Genomic DNA, 17215 nt, shown 5'->3' with positions numbered 1-17215 from the left:
ATAGATTATTTCTCAAGTAATTTTGGCAGCTGGTTACGCATTGTGAATGATCTACATTAGAAGAGCAAGAGAGAATAAACAAAGAAAACAAACTTTGTGCGTAATATGTATGTATGTGTGTATGTGTATGGTAACATAAATATTTTCATTGAGATTTAGGAAATGTTGTTGATGATTGGTAGGTTTTATACAACATTTCAAAATGGAATATACTTCATAATAATGATTTCAACTAATTTAGGATGAATTTGACGATTACTTCGAATTTCCTTCAAGAAACAATTGTTGATTTCATGTTTCTTCGCAAAACCAGGTTTGCCATATTCACATTTTACTGAAAAAAAGTATCAAAAATTAGTACTAGATTTCTTGAGAGCTGCGTACTAGCACAAGTAAATTTATCGCAGGAAAGTTTGTTGACCATTTCTTAAGCGTTTTTTATATGAAGTTTTTACGTTTCTTGAGAGCTGCGTACTAAGCTTTATGCTGTAAATACTAATATTTTATAAGTCAAAATACGTATATATTTTTGAACTAAATTCTAAAGCAGTGTGGGCGTTGAAGATAACATTCATATGTCTTTTGTTATATTCCATATGCTATGAGTACGCATACATATGTATGTATGAATATACATTAGAGCGGGTTAATTTAAAGGGAACCAAAAAAAAACGGAAAAATCGTGTAAGCGGGAAATGATCTACTGCTCATTCTGAACACTTTTGCTTAAGAGACTATGGGCCTAAAAGCGGTTTCGAGTCAGCGATTCTAAGACATAAATTATAAATTCTGTGTTGCGCATACGACATGGTACTGTACGCTCGTAAATGCTCTATCACTGAATTACTGAGCCTTGGTCCAGATCTATAACTTCAACTGTATAAAACTTTATACTTTTATAGAACAGAAAGTTTTGTACTAGAATATCCTTTTTTTTTTGGGGCTTACAGGTTTACTTATTTAATGCCAAATATTAAAAAATCTCATGTTATATATGAAGAAATGGGAAAAGAAATCTTATTTCTCATAATTTAGGGAAAAAACTGAAACTACAGGAGGAGTTTGCAAAAAAAACAAGAAAAAACGTTAGCTTCGGCTGCACCGAAGCTAATATACCCTTCACAGGTGCATTTTTTTAGTAACTACATATGTATTCAGTTTGTATGGAACCTGTACGCTATAGTAATCCGATCTGTACAATTTTTTCGGAGATTATATTATTACCTTAAGCAGTAATCCATGTCAAATTTCGTGAAGATACCACGTCAAATGCGAAAGTTTTCCATACCAGCACTAGATTCCGATCGTTCGGTTTGTATGGCAGCTAAATGCTATAGTTAGCCGATCTGAACAATTTCTTCCGATATTACATTATTTCTATGAACAATAACTCATACCATATTTCGTGAAGATATATCGTTAAATAAGGAAGTATCCCATTCAAGCATTTGATTCCGATCATTCAGTTTGTATGGCAGCTATATGCTATCTAATCATCGTTCAGTTTGTATGGTAGCTATATGCTACAGTTAACCGATCTGAACAATTTCTTCGTATATTACATTATTATCTTAGAAATTAACCTGTGCCAACTTTTGTGAAAATACATTGTCAAATGTGAAAGTTTTCCATACAAGAACTTGATTCCGATCGTTCAGTTTGTAGCTGGCAACTATATGTTATAGTGGTTCGGTATCGGCAGTTCCGACAAATGAGTAGCTTCTTGAAGAGAAAATGACGTTTGCAAAATTTCAAAACGATATCTTAAAAACTGAGGGAGTAGATCGTATACATATTATATATACAGACGGACATGGCTAATCGACTCAGCTCAACATACTGATAATTTATATATATACTTTATAGGGTCTCCGACGCTTCCTACTGGGTGTTACAACTTCGTGACAAACTTAATATACCCTGTTCAAGGTAAAAAAAAAATTCAACTTAAGAAATTTACGAACACCCTAATGTGTGCATGTACATTGTAAGCAAGTTGTTTTGCCTAACACCTGACCTCAAACACTTAAAAGTAATTTATTAGTCCTTCACCAATGGGATATACATTTTTTACTGCTTGATTTTAGATCTAACTTTACCAAACGAAGGTGTTGAATTCCCTAGTAGCTAATCGTTGCCCACCACAGACTCAAAAGTTCTATGCCTGTATAATGAAATACGTATGCATGTATGAATGTGCATTGATTCGTTTGTTTATAGCACAGGTGTTCCATAAGGCGAACGGCTCAAAGGCGGGGGATTAGCACTGATTTCAGCTGGTCATACCGTCATAGCGCCGCTACGCGCAACAATGAATTATATACACGTGCATATGTACATATGTAGCTGCATAGACATGTTTGTATGTATGTATGTTAAGTGAAAATGTTGTTTATTGGTAGGTGCAGCAGTGCACCACTCATATTGTCTGTTGCCAATGCAATTGTTTGTGTAATTATATGCAAAGCGCTTTTAAAATTATTATTTTAATTTTTGTTTTTGTTTTTTACACACTGCTAACGGGTATGGTAATTTTGGAATGTTCACGGCTGCACTCTCACAACTGTTGTTATTATTTTGCAACTTAGTTGTTTACAAATATGCGTTATGTTTCAATCCAGTTTTCGTTATTGAAATTCACTAATTAACAAATTATTACGTACAGTGTGTCAAATAAGTTTGTCGCTGTTGAAATAGTGCACCATTATACTTATGTTCCTCTCTTATTCTCTTTTTGATGTTAATACAAACCATATGTAAAGGTACTCCAAGCCACATGATCTGTGGACTATATTAGGTGTGCAACCAAGTTATCTCCTTTTTTTTAATGAAAATCTAATTTATTGTAAGGAAATGATTAAAAATTAAGTAATCGAAGTATTGCCCATCACTAGACACAGCTTTTTCCAACCTTTCTGGCAAACCTCGAATGCCATTACGGTAAAACTGTTCATCTGTGATGCTATCCAAGAATTAAGCCAATTTTGGATGTCGTCTTGTTGTCAGTCTCGGTATAGTTCTTTTTCAATGCTGAAAATATAATTGTAAATGAGTATTATTCTGACCTCTTTGTTGTTAGCCAGAATTTTCCAATAAAAAAGATTATTTTCTAAAGCAATTATTATGTTAAATATTTATTTATAATATTTATTATTTATATAGTATATTAAAATATTTCCCTTCCGCTTTTTTGCTCTTTATTCAATGCTTTAAAAAATGTGTTGCAGTGATCGAATTTTGTTCAAATATGCGCCGTTTCGTTCGATAATTTGTTTCCATCTAGACGGTAACTTCATAATACCCACTCGTAGAAGCCCCCCTCCGTATTTGCGAAGAACTCGGACAGCTACTTTTCACAAGCCTCTTTTGAGTTCAACTTTACACCAACAAGGGCGTTCGCCATGGACAGGAACGGGCTCCGAGCTCCCGTAGCTTCTGACGAGTCATCAACGAAGTGTGTGTTCTGTCGTTGTCCTGGTGGAACACTACACCCTTCCTATTGGGCAATTCTGGACGCTTCTGGTCGATCGCCTGCTTCAAGCGGTCCAGTTGTTCGCAGTAGATGGTAGAATTAAGCGTCTGGCCATATGCGAGCAGCTCACAGTGGGTGATTCCCTTCAAATCCCACCAAACACACAGCAAAACCTTCCTGGCCGTCAATCCCGTCTTGGCCACTGTTTGGGACGATTCACCGGCCTTCGAACACGACCGCTCTCGCTTGATATTGTCGTATGTGATCCATTTTTCGTTGCCAGTCACCATCCGCTTCAAAAATGGGTCGAGTTCGTTCCGTTTCAGCAGCACATCGCAGACGTTGATTCGGTCCAGAAGGTTTTTTTACGTCAAGTGATGCGGCACCCAAACATCAAGCCTTCTGCAGGTGACTAACTCCCATCTTCTGGGCGATGTCACGAGATGCCACATGCCGGTCTATCTCGATGTTTTCAGTGATTTGATCGGTATTCGTCGTCACAGGTTTTCCGCCGGCTGGCTTATCCATGGTGTCGTTTTCACACGCTCTGAATCGTCGAAACCATTCCTCTGCAGTTCGAAGTGATAGAGTACCATCCCCCAAAACACCATTAATCTCACGGAACGTTTCTCTAGCGGATTTGCCTTTAACGAAAGAAAACTTTAAAATAGCGCGAATTTCGGCGTTAGTGAACTCCATGTTTACACGTCTATAACTGCTGAACGCAATATCTAAACTAATCATGTATTGCGTCGTTTTGTAGGTTATGTCAAGACCTTTCAAAGATGTTTAGTATTGCCAGGTACGAGCTCTGTAGCGCTTTATACATGGCCGCGAAATTCAAAAGACAAAAAGGTGGGCAACCTAATATTATAAGTACATAAAATTATAGTAGTTTAGGATTAAGTGTGATCTAGTGTGAATTACACACACATATTTATTTGTATATATTTCAATTCACAAATTGGCACGTTTAAAAATGTCATGAATGATGCATTATTATTCATATCCGAGGCTGTCAGTACAGATATTTCTGGTAGCATTTCAGTTATCCATTTGTGAACTGAAAAGAAAATACTCTTCAGTTCATTTTGTCTGACAGTAAAAATAGTGACAACAGACACAGACAATCATATTTTTAACTCTTTCTACTGTAATATTTCCGCATATGAAGGATATTTCATCCAAAATTCAATAATTTTGAAAATTTTCAAAGTCGTCTTTCACGGGCTAAAATTTGACACAGAAAAGGGATGAAAAAACATAAAATTTTGCACATGTCTTTTTCTTCTCAAGAATCTACTCATTTGTTGGAACCGCCGATAGCTGCCATACAAACTGAACGATCAAAATAATGCCGTTGTGTGGAAAAGTTTTTCATGCAATGAGAAATTTTCACCAAATTTACCATAGATTATTGGTCAAAGAAACGCTACATTCTATGCAATTAAAAATAGTGACGAAAAAAAAAACAAAAGAAAGTCATCCATACGTTCCTTTCAAGAAATTTAAAAAACCGAAATTCTCAGAATATCAAAGCCAAAATAGTAGTTGATTAAATTTGCCTTTTTCTTTCTGCGAAATACCTCAGTTGTCTTTGATCAGATATGGTTGACATGCATGATGCAAATTTTGGGGTGTACTAGTTTTGCGGCTTCTATATTTTTGCATATTATTTATATAAATATGATTCAAGGCAGAAAAATACTTGACAATGAAAAAGGTGTTAAATTCAAATTTTTTATGGTTACAAAGGATGGGCTTAAATTATTAAAAAAAATGTTTTCGATATTGCCAGAAAAATTACTTTTTTGTCAGTTTATCATTTCCTATTCCCAATCTAAATCCACTTTAAATTCATAACGAAAAAGTGAGGTTAGGTTACTAACATCACCTTGTTATGATTCATAAAAAATTAATTTTACGAAAAATTCACATTTAGTTCAATTAGACGCGAATGCAAATAGAAAACAGTGTTGGAAATATTGTCACTTTATAAGGACAGGTAATGGAAACGCGCCTGAAGTAGTATTTTTTTTTTTTTTACTAACATATTCAATAATATCTTTTCATTTAAGTCTCTTTATGTAGGTTCGTTTGTGTGTAGATAAATTAAATGCATTGATACTTCTATACATACATATGTATATAAGAACATATGAACATATGTATGTATAAGTAGGAGGGTAACGTGCGCAAAACTGGACCGAGGTCAAAATAAATAGTTGAAATACATAAAATCAAGAATCAAGTAATATTTTATCATATAATTTTTTCTAAACTAACATGTTTATACTCTAATATGCTGTTATGCACACACTAAGACACACATACATCTAAATTAATATATATTTACATTTGTTTGTATATATGTATAATTTTGTTGCATTTTCTGCTACCTTATAACCATAATCAACAGCTGCAAAAGTAGGTGGAACAACAATAGCACACTTGTATTCATGAAATTTCCAAACAATCGCATTCTAATCGCAACACTGTCCTCCATCATTACTCTCCCCATTGAACTCTCGTTTCGCAGCGTGTCGCCTCTACTTTTGGTAGAGTTTTTCCTACATCTTTATTTCCATGCAAATAATATTGAGTATATAATATAACTGGGACGTTAATGATAACCTTTTGGACCGTCGTCATATACATTCATACATATGTATACATATTTATTTATGTGTTCGACTTTCCTCATAGAAACCCACATTGCCGTTGAAATATAAATATTATTAATGTTATTGGCAAAAATAATGTGCGGTCCACTTATTTGCTTTGTATATACTTACGTCGATACCAATGAATACATATGTATACATATGAGGGATAATGGTTGCAAAAATACTTTGTAATTTGGTTCGTTTTATGTAGATCTTGACTTCTCTTTAGATATGACACAGGATAGCACCTCATAAGAGCACTTTTCCAACCGATTACAGTTGTGGTTACTAATGCAATGAATTATTCAATGATCCATCTTCTTTGCATACTCTAAATAGAGTATATTAAATTTGGCACTAAATTTGTAACACTCAGAATGAAACCTATAAAATATTTATATACTTATATATGTACGTATGTATAAGATCAGCGTGACGAGCTGTGTTAATTAAGCCATGTATGTCTGTCTGTATATACGCTAACTAGTCCCACAGTATTTGAAGTATCGCTCTGAACTTTCGCATCCCAAAAAACTGCGCATTTGTCAGAATCGTCGATATAGGACCACTAAATCATGTAGCTGCCAAACAAACTAAATGATCAACATTAAGCTTTTGTATGAAAAACATCTTTAAATAACAAGATACCTTCACGAAATTTTGCATGGATTATTGTCCAAGACAATAATAAAATTTCCCAAGAAATTTTCCAGATCGGGCCACTATAGCTTATAGCTGTCATACAAACTAATCTATCAAAATCGAGTTCTGGAGTGGAAACTTCTGTCCATGCAAACGAAGTTAACGTTTTTTTTGTTGTCATTTATTTTAAATCTAAATCGGTTTTAATAATCGAGAATATTATCTCCAAACTGCAATTGCCACAATTTTATGTTGCGCATACATACATATATACATACTTATCTCGCTCATGTCATGTCAACAATTTATGCTAACTGTCTGGTAAGTTTCAAACTAATTTAATATATCTCTCATTTACTTTCAGAGTGGGCCGAAGACAAAGTGCCACTACTCGATACCGACTCTATCATTGCTCACCCCAATTCAGTAACAAAAGTCTACAGCTCCTTTGATAATTCTGATGCTCTAAAATCGGAAAATTTCGAAATCACAGTTCTGACCACATTAACTCCACCGCAATCTCCACCACAATCTTCTACTTCGGCAAACATCCTACAACATGCCATTGCAACGGAAGGCGTAGTTAATGTAAGCATTTTATAAATTTATACACAAATGTTTCTAACGTTTAACTATGCAATTTCATTTAATTTTTTAGTTCAATAATTATATACACCACTCATCGTTCCATACAACACCGGCAACAGTGAGTAGTTCAGCACCAACGCCAGTAGCTACATCTACAATTCACGCCGTTCCGTCCCATGCGTTAACATCGGCTACACCTGCAGCAACGCTACAAAATCTACATTTCTCCAACTACTTTGGAGCTGCACCGTTCACACCTTCCGAGGCGCCACAAACCGACGACGACAAACGCAACTCACAGATCGTAGATGATATATTGAAATCATTCATAAAAGAATTGCCAGATTTAAACGATGAATGTGAGTCTAACTCGTCGTCGGCATACTCGACTGTATCGCGCCCAGAGTCAATTGTTACCGATGAGGATTGGTCGCCAGATTCTTCTTTCTCATCATCTGCCAGTTCTTCGCCCATATATGGCGGCGGCGATGAAGACAACTCACAATTCGTGCAGTCGAAACAATCCGAACCCAAGAAGCGTACACGCCCATATGGACGTGGTGTTGAAGATCGCAAAATTCGGAAAAAGGAACAAAACAAGAATGCGGCTACACGTTATCGTCAAAAGAAAAAAATCGAAATGGAGAACGTGTTAAATGAGGAGCAACAACTAACACAGCGTAATGACGAGCTGAAACGCATATTGGCCGAGCGTCAGCGTGAGGCCAAGTACTTAAAGACCCTCATTAGGGAGTTCTACAGCCAGAAAAAAGGCAGTGAAAGCAGTAAACATTGAAGTACCAACGACCAGTCATCAATTCAAATTTGTCATCAAATAGCTAACAAATCAACTGTCCAACAAAAACCAACAAACAACATTTCCAAACAACATTTTAAACATATTTTTTTAACTATTGTATTTTTAATTGCTACGCAAACATTGTAATAATTCAGCCAATATGCAACTAAGCATTGGCACGCATTGCTAGTTGGCGCTTATGACAGGATCTCTTTTGATCTTCGAAACAACTTAGCCACGTGTAAGTGCGTGTCTCTCCCAAATGTGTGCATAGTGCCCAAATATAAACCCTAAACAACATCAACCAAATAACTATGTACACGTAGAAATTGCTTAGTTGACTCTGAATTCAATTCGGGGTACTTAAAGTGCCTGCGTTTCATATTACAAATAAAAGGGTTTATAATATATATTTTGAGTTCTTCTTTTTTCATTTATTTGCTTTATACAGTTTGTATTTACTTAGTTTTGTAAGTATAAAATATTGAATATAGCAACATATCTAAGACTTCAGCATCTTATATTATCAATTTAACATTTGGGTTTTTAATTTTAAAATTCTCCATGGGATAGTTCCACTCCGCATGCAATTCCAATTTGAGTACTCGTAAGGTAGGTAAGTGAAGTTTGTTCAAAAACTCCCCGTTCAACGTGTAATTGCCCAATATTTCTAGTTCTAATAAATCGTTACAGCTCTTCAGTAAGTCTGTTAAAAGTTTGTCGGTTAGTTGGCAATAATTCAAATTGAGCTTTTGTAACTTTGCCGCTGCGTTGCCGATGTATTGACAGTATTCTTTATTGAAATATACATAATTTAGCGAAAACACGCGCAATTGATTAGTAGCGGCAGCTCCTTTGCAGAGCGGCTGCATTATATTTAATACATTTTGTGTTGGTATTGAGTATCCGCAAGTCATACTAAGGCTGTATATATTTTCACCTATTATTCGCAGCTGCTCTGCGTTGAAATTCGGAAATTCTCGTATTGTAATATTGAGCTCCTTGAATGTTGAAATTCTTTGATGTGCGATTTCCGTAAGACGTGCGTTGCGCACATCGATTACTTTAAACGCTTCCACAAGGCTGAGGTATTTGAATATTTCTATGAGACAATCGTCGTTCAGATCAAGTAGAGATTTCATACTTATTCCTATGTCAATAACGTAATGTGAACAACGTAAAGGGCTTTCACTTTCTGCGACAAAAAAAGAGCCGAGCTGAAATAAACAAGTGGAAAAACGCAGTTAAAGTTTTCAATGTGATTGTGCTGCAAAATGAGTTAGAAATTGTTATGATTATATATTTCTTTCACCTTACTTTAAACTACATACATACATACATATGTATATATTTTATATATCACATTTGACTGGCTGAAATATAGTTTTCAGTGGAAGTATTTTTTGTATTTTTCAGAAACTAATCGAGACAGATAAAGAGTTATATGTATATACATATGTATATTTAAGTGGAAAGGATGACGAGATGAGTTGAAACCCAGTTGACTTTCTGTCCGTGCAAGTTTTAACTTGATTAAAATTTCCGAAATCGAAAATCTTGATGAACCTTGTTACATGAGAAGTTTGGTATTGTAGATAGAAATAATCAGACCACTGCCACGCCTACAAAACACTGTTAATCGCCCACCTTTGCGTGAAGTCGTAGTTCTTAGGAACTACACAACCAATTTTAACTAAACTTGATGTATATTATTTCCATTGATTCCTATCTTACATTGTGAAAAGGGGACGGAATCGACCTACAGCAAGCTTACTTTCGATATACATTAAGATAAAAAAGAACCTGGAAATTGTAATTAAAGTCCCCGGGTAAATGTAATTTCAAAAAAAATGTATTTTGCTAAGTTTGTAGGACTGTCCTTAATTACTATGCCAAATATGAGCGCGAACTGTCAAGCAGTTTGTTTACATCAGCTGCTTAAGTTGGTACACCTCAGTAGTGCGTTGTGGTAAAAATATCGAACAAAGATTTTGTCTCCAATTTGTATGTTGTAATGTTACGGTGATTCTGTCGAAATCAAACCACTACTTTTCAAGGCCCCAGATACAGAATATGTGGACCCCAGCGCTTATGGCCGACTTACGATCTGTGAGGACTGGCATTGTAATTCCATGAGAATATTTGCATGATAAAAGCATGCCCTTGTTTAAAAAATGCGTGAAATCGGATAAATATTTTCCCCAAAACCCAAATACACAGTATACAGGTAAGTATCTAAAACGTTCGCGGATTACTTGAGTTAATTAAGTATAACAATGCCAAACTTTAATGAAATCAGACCAGATATTCTCTAAGTTCTATAATACTCAACCTGACTATCCAACTGACTTTAAAGCGTTTATGTTGGTCATATGTGTGATATTTTATTGAAATTAAGTAGACAAGTTTTCTCAAAAATTATGTGGTTTAGCCAGTGGCGTAGCTACAACTTCGGGCGCCCGGGGCCAAGGATGTTCTGCCGCCCCCCTTTATCTACCCTACCTACAAGTTTCATGAGGTGGTTCGAACAAAAGTGAATTTTTACAAAATATCTTCGACGCAAATTCTAAAGTTCCAAAATTCTCATAATACGGTTTTGAGGAAATTGATAGTAAATTTACAAGACATCTTATTAAAAGCCATAGAAAAAACCCATTTTCACTCTATATCTTGTACACTTTGCAGGAATTTTTGCCTATTTTGCCTACTATTTTTAAGAAAGATATAAGCCAAAAGATATAAGACAAATTCAAAGACTGAAGAGTATTCGAGTAAAAATTAATATTTTTCATTGTTATTCAGATTATTACATTGTGAGTGTACAACTCTTTATCTTTTATAATAAATTTTGTAAAAAAATTTGTTGAAGTATTTTTCTGAATATTAAAAAACAGCGAAGATCGTTTTGCCGCCCCCAAGACGTTGCGCTCGGGGCGACAACGTTGGGTGGGCGATGCAGTTGGGTTGAAACCCGTAATAAATTTAGCCCATTTGGTTGGGCGTAGTCGAACCGCTGTCACGCCAATATTGACATAACTGAGCACTAAATTAAGATACAATACTGTAATTTGGCACAGGTAAACAAGTAAAAAAAAAATGACCCCGCCTCGCTCTCTTAAAGGTTTAATGCACATATCTTCTAAACCACTTAAGATGCAATAACCAAATTTGTTCAGGTCAAATCACTTCAGCACCTCCTACCGGCACTGTAAAAATGGATGAAATCGCATGATAAGACCACAGTTAAATATATTATAGAAACTCAGATAAAATCCCTTATCTAATAATATGTAATATGCCCATTTGCCAAGAATGCATAGAATCGGATCAATAATATTTAATAGAAACATGTTCGAACTTCCGTCTGATTTTATACCGCAAATTTCGGTCAATAACTTCGGAGGATGGAGTCATGTGTAGAAGTTCTCGCAAGTGAGGAAAGCTCTCTGATCGCCATTCACTTGGGAGTGGCCAGAAACGATTCTATGACATATGAATCAAACAGCACACGACTTCCGGTCTTTGACCAAGTATCCTTTGGGTAGCCTAATAACATCCATTTGAAGACGAGCTAAAGTGAGAAGGCGAAATATCCCCTACATAGGGTTGTGCGCTGGGTTTGGGACCCGCCACGTAAAAAAACACCCCCAATGAAAAGTAGCTGATGACGACCATGGCAAACGAAATAAGGACTACGAATTGAGGGCATGCAGCTGGAATGTCCGGTCCCTTAATTGGGAAGGTGCCACTGCCCAGCTGGTTGATGTCCTCGTAAAAATAAAGGCTGATATCACCGCCGTCCAAGAAATGCGATGGACGAGACAAGGACAGAGACGATTAGGTCCTTGTGACATTTCCTACAGTGGCCATATAAAGGAGCGTAAGTTTGGTGTTGGATTCGGGGTGGGAGAGAGACTCCGTCGCCAAGTACTATCATTCACTGCGGTGAATGAACGCCTAGCCACAATCCACATCAAAGCGAGGTTCTTCAACATATCACTGATTTGCGCCCACGCCCCGACGGAAGAGAGTGACGATGTGACCAAAGATGCCTTCTATGAGCGCTTGGAGCGCGCAAATCGTGCTTGGCGACTTTAACGCCAGGGTGGGCAAAGAAGGTATATTTGGCACTACGGTCGGTAAATTCAGCCTCCACGACGAAACATCCCCAAATGGGTTGAGGCTGATTGACTTCGCCGGGGCCCGAAATATGGTTATCTGTGGTACTGAATTCCAGCACAAGAAGATACATCAAGCTACCTGGCTGTCTCTAGATCGAAAAGGCACCAACCAGATCGATCATGTGATAGACGGAAGACACGTTTCCAGTGTTCTAGACGTGCGTACGCTCCGAGGTCCTAACATCGACTCGGACCACCATCTTTTTGCAACCAAGATTCGCACCCGCTTCTGTGCAGCAAAAAACGCACGTCAACAAACACAAGGAAGGTTCGACGTCGAGAAGCTGCAATCACAACAGACAGCCGAACGATTTTCTACTCGGTTTGCACTCCTGCTCTCTGAGAGCACTTGTCTACAACTCGGTATAAGGGAACTATGGGACGGCATTTCAAACTCCTTATGTACAGCTGCAACCGAAACCATTGGTTTTCGGAAAGTGCAAAAGAACAGCTGGTACGACGAGAAGTTCCGTGTCGCAGCGGAGAGAAAATAGACTGCCTACTTCGCAACGTTACGATCGACCACAACACGTGCGGGATGGGATAGATACCGAGAGTTGAAGAGGGAAGCGAGACGCATTTGCAGACAGAAAAGGAAGAGGCCGAAATGCGTGAGTACGAAGAGCTTGATAAGCTGGCCGACAAGGGTAATGCTCGAAAATTCTACGAATAAATGCGGCGGCTTACAGAAGGTTTCGAAACCGGAGTATACTCTTGTAGAACCCCCCAAGGTGATCTAGTCACCGATGCTCAGAGCATACTTGGATTATGGAGGGAACACTTCTCCAGCCTGCTGAATGGCAGTGAACGTACAACGCCAGGAGAAGGCGAACCCGTTTCCCTAATCGATGACGATGGAGCAGACGTTCCATTGCCCGACCATGAAGAAGTTCGAATAGCAATTGCCCGCCTGAAGAACAACAAAGCGGCGGGGGCCGATGGATTGCCGGCCGAGCTATTCAAACACGGAGGCGAAGAACTGATAAGGAGCATGCATCAGCTTCTTTGTAAAATATGGTCGGACGAAAGCATGCCCAACGATTGGAATTTAAGTGTGCTCTGCGCTACAATCTGCGCCAATTACCGTTGGATAAGCCTCCTCAACATCGTATATAAGGTTCTATCGAGCATACTGTGTGAATGATTAAATCGGCAACAAACTTATTGGACCTTATCAATGTGGCTTCAGGCCTGGACTGGCCGTAACAACTGACCATATATTCACCAAGGAATAACGAAAAGGAGCTACCGCTCTATTTGAATTTTGTATCCCCGAGGAAAGCGAGACGCATTTGCAGACAGAAAAAGAAAGAGGCCGAAATGCGTGAGTATGAAGAGCTTGACAACCTGGCCGACAGGGGCAATGCTCGAAAATTCTACGAAAAGATTCGGAGGCTAACGGAAGGTTTCAAGACGGAGCATAAATCTCTGCCCAAATTGATCTGCCCAATCCACAAAAAGGAAGACTTCACAATCTGCGCCAACTACCGTGGGATAAGCCTCCTCAACATCGCGTATAAGGTTCTATCGAGCGCATTGTGTGAAAGATTAAAACCCACCGTCAACAAACTGATTGGACCTTATCAGTGTGGCTTTAGACCTGGAAAATCAACAACTGACCAGACATTCACCATGCGCCAAATTTTGGAAAAGACCCGTGAAAGGAGAATCGATACGCACCACCTCTTCGTCGATTTCAATGCTGCTTTGGACAGCACGAAAAGGAACTGTCTTTATGCCGCGATGTCTGAATTTGGTATCCCCGCAAAACTAATACGGTTGTGTAAACTGACGTTGAGCAATACCAAAAGCTTCGTCAGGATCGGGAATTACCTACAAGAGTGTACAGATGCTGGCTTACGCCGATTCTGCTTTTCCCGGGTTGGATAAAGAAGTGAAGCAAGACAAAATGTTTTCTGTCATCAAACAAATAGTCGCCGCATTCGTAACTTGGCTCCCACCCCACTGTTGACAGTCAAAGTTTCGAAGTCTGACTGAGACTGAGTAGGCAATTAAGAAGTAAAATCCTCCCTCGACGAAAAAACACCAAATTCTATAAGTCACCCCCGTCCTGATATAAGTTGCAGAGGCATGAACGATGACATCTAATGAGTCGGCGTTAACAGTTTTCGAGAGAACGATTCTGCGGAAGATTTATAGTTCTTTGTGCATTGGCAACGGCGAATACCGTAGTCGATAGAACAATGAGCTGTACGAGATATATGACGACAATGACATAGTTCAGCGAATTAAGAGACAGCGGCTATGCTGGCTAGGCCATCTTGTTCTAATAGGTGAAAACACTCAAGCTTTTTATTCAGTTAAATTTTTAACGGTCGTATTTATTAGTATTTTATCATAATTTTAGTAAATTGAATCTAGTTTTTTCATTTTATTATTAAATTCTACGTTTTGCAAGTCTTTTGTTTTTTTGATTTTTTAAAGTTCACACGTTTTCGTGTTACGTATAAGAAAAAGTGAAACAATATTCGCTGGCCTTTAGGGGGCTGGTGAAGCTAAACTATGGCCCATTTGTCAGATATCGTTAAGGCCCTCACCACAAATACAAAGTAGTCAACTTTAAAGGAGTATTTACCTATATTATGAACCGATTAAAAATATATGTTAAAGTACTATACTACACTCATTTCAAACAATACCTATGTGGTATTTATGTATTAAAGTATGATAAATGTACTTGTAAAGGGTGTTCCATAATCAACGCAAGATTAGAAGTAAGTAGAAAACACCGTTTTTAGTCGTTCGAATGCAACTTTTTTATTGAATCATAAAGTTCATAGGTTTATGGAATAACACTTCGGGCAAATGGCCTCTACGGCTTTCCATACACATACTCACTCGTTTGTCGAAATTTTCCATGACTATTCTGCATAAATATGACTGAAATCCATGCAACGTTGAATCTTCTCCCTTGAAGCACGCGGAGTTGTGGGATTGTTGCATTAGTCCAGTGATTTTAAATAACGCTATGAAACCTGTAGAGAGCTTCTTGAAATTTGCAATTATTGTCCACTATGCCGAATAGAGGTTCATGCATCGGCCGCCAGTCTTCCATTATTTTTGAAATATTGTTCAATAATGAAGACGCATTGTTCTATCGTGTAACGCTCCAGTTGTCGATTTTTTTTATGGTTGTCAACACTTTAATACAGAAATGGTGGCAAATTTAAATTTTGCTTTAGTTTTGGGACACCCTTTATAAATATGTACGTACGTACATATTGCTCCATGTATGAGCTTTTAACTAGATGAGTGGCAGCTCTGTTCCGGCTCACATTCAGTAAAGGGGATAAGTGCGCGCGCAACGCTGCTGTGCACCTAAGTCCCAAACGTAATTTTCCGAATTCATTGAACTGCGTGAGTGTGAAAAATAACAATTTAGATAAACATTGCGTCGCCATAGGTCGCGCCACTCAGCCACCTTACTAAGCACCGCAAGCATAGCATAACGTCAGTCTCCAAGCTTGGCCACATGCGTCTGCTGCCATGTCACAGCAATAGTGTGTTGACACTCCGCTTGCTCGCCTAGCGCGCGTCACATTCTCCTCACCCCACTTGGAAATCGCTTGCTGCACATACTCACACACATATTCATATATACTTGTATACTTCCATACATATTGTGAACTCCAATCCCGCCACTTTTGTCTAGCTAAGTCTTCTTTAGCAGCGCCGATTTGTAGCGTCTGCGGCATCGAAGAAGGCCGTTTGGTTTGGCTTGTTTGTGACTTGTGTATGTGGGTGTGGTTGTACGAGTATTGATGTTGGCGTTTGTAACGCTGTCAGTGGTTGATGTGACACAAAAATCATATTAATATAAATTAACGATGTGGAAAATTTAGTTTAGTAGTGAAATTGGCGAATGGATGAAGTTGCTGTTAAGGCATCCACGGTCTTAAATGACCTAAAAGGTGGCGAGTATAACCGTGCGGCAATGGCAATGTGAGCAGTAGAATTGATGTCAAATGATATATACATATATACGAGTACACTGAAGCTATAGGATGAAGGTTAGGCCATCACGAAGACCGAAGCTGCTAAGGATAGCACGCCCGTTAAACATTAGTCACTGCAAATGCGTAAAGCTTTTGCATGAAAAATCGTTGGCGCCTGTTTACGAATCGATTCGAATGCTGTATCGCTTGATTATTCATACAAATATAAACTCTCTTTATTTACATGTTACTACCATATACATACATACATACATGTAATTTATTAAGTTATTTTATTCAATTTTATTTCAATTACTTTACGTTTATTCCTAATTTTTCTCCTTGAAACATCTCTAACCTTATCTTAAAGTCTTCATTAACTAAAATACTGTCCAAGTTACATGACATTCCATTCCATAGTTCTGAAGTTAATGTTTTCAAAGTGACGTTACCTTTGCTATTTTTGATTTGATACACATTGCTTCCTGGTGGTAAAAGACACCGTTGATGCAAGAAAATGGCTTGATAAGTGTTATGGAAAATCTGCGGCAGCATACTTAACGATCAAGTATTTCTTTTCAGAATTTTGTCTCACTCGTACCAGCGCAAATAATACACCGTCACCCTCAAGGATCAGAAACACCAGAAAACAATCCGAAAACTCATGTAACTGTGACGGGTGATTTAGTTAACATTGGTATACGAAAGGAATGCTGGGCAAATGAATAAAAAATAGCATTTGTTTTTTGAGTATTATCGCTCATTGTGATACGACCGGCAAATTGAAGGGATTACCCTATGAACTTAAGTCCTATCGAACTTATTCGCTAGATTAAGGCCGCAGCGACAAGTTTCCAAGACTTTGAAGGTTCACACTATCTGGTGCTTCAACCAATAAAGCTATATTTTAT

At 37.7% G+C, this 17215-nt stretch overlaps 2 protein-coding genes across 5 annotated transcripts in view; one reads left to right on the top strand and one right to left on the bottom strand.

Moving 5' to 3' along the window:
* Positions 1–8580, top strand: part of LOC126753455 (uncharacterized) — a 33037-nt gene extending 24457 nt beyond the window's left edge. Inside the window, exons 4-5 of the mRNA XM_050464945.1 lie at positions 7145–7368; positions 7439–8580. Coding sequence (XP_050320902.1) covers positions 7145–7368; positions 7439–8164 — 950 coding nt within the window. The 3' untranslated portion in view covers positions 8165–8580. The remainder of the gene's footprint in view (positions 1–7144; positions 7369–7438) is intronic.
* LOC126753470 (uncharacterized) overlaps positions 8576–17215 on the bottom strand; it is a 118360-nt gene continuing 109720 nt past the window's right edge. For 3 of the 4 annotated variants that reach the window (XM_050464977.1, XM_050464976.1, XM_050464975.1), the window contains one exon: positions 8576–9384. In XM_050464977.1, the coding sequence (XP_050320934.1) occupies positions 8686–9309 (624 nt within the window). In that variant the 5' untranslated portion in view covers positions 9310–9384 and the 3' untranslated portion in view covers positions 8576–8685. Of the gene's footprint in view, positions 9385–15207; positions 15597–17215 lie in introns of those variants that run through there. The other variant, XM_050464974.1, reaches the window with a different exon arrangement.

This window comes from Bactrocera neohumeralis, chromosome 3 (assembly GCF_024586455.1).
Source record: "Bactrocera neohumeralis isolate Rockhampton chromosome 3, APGP_CSIRO_Bneo_wtdbg2-racon-allhic-juicebox.fasta_v2, whole genome shotgun sequence".
NCBI classification, from domain to species: Eukaryota; Metazoa; Arthropoda; class Insecta; order Diptera; family Tephritidae; genus Bactrocera; species Bactrocera neohumeralis.
This window is presented reverse-complemented; position numbering and strand designations above follow the sequence as displayed.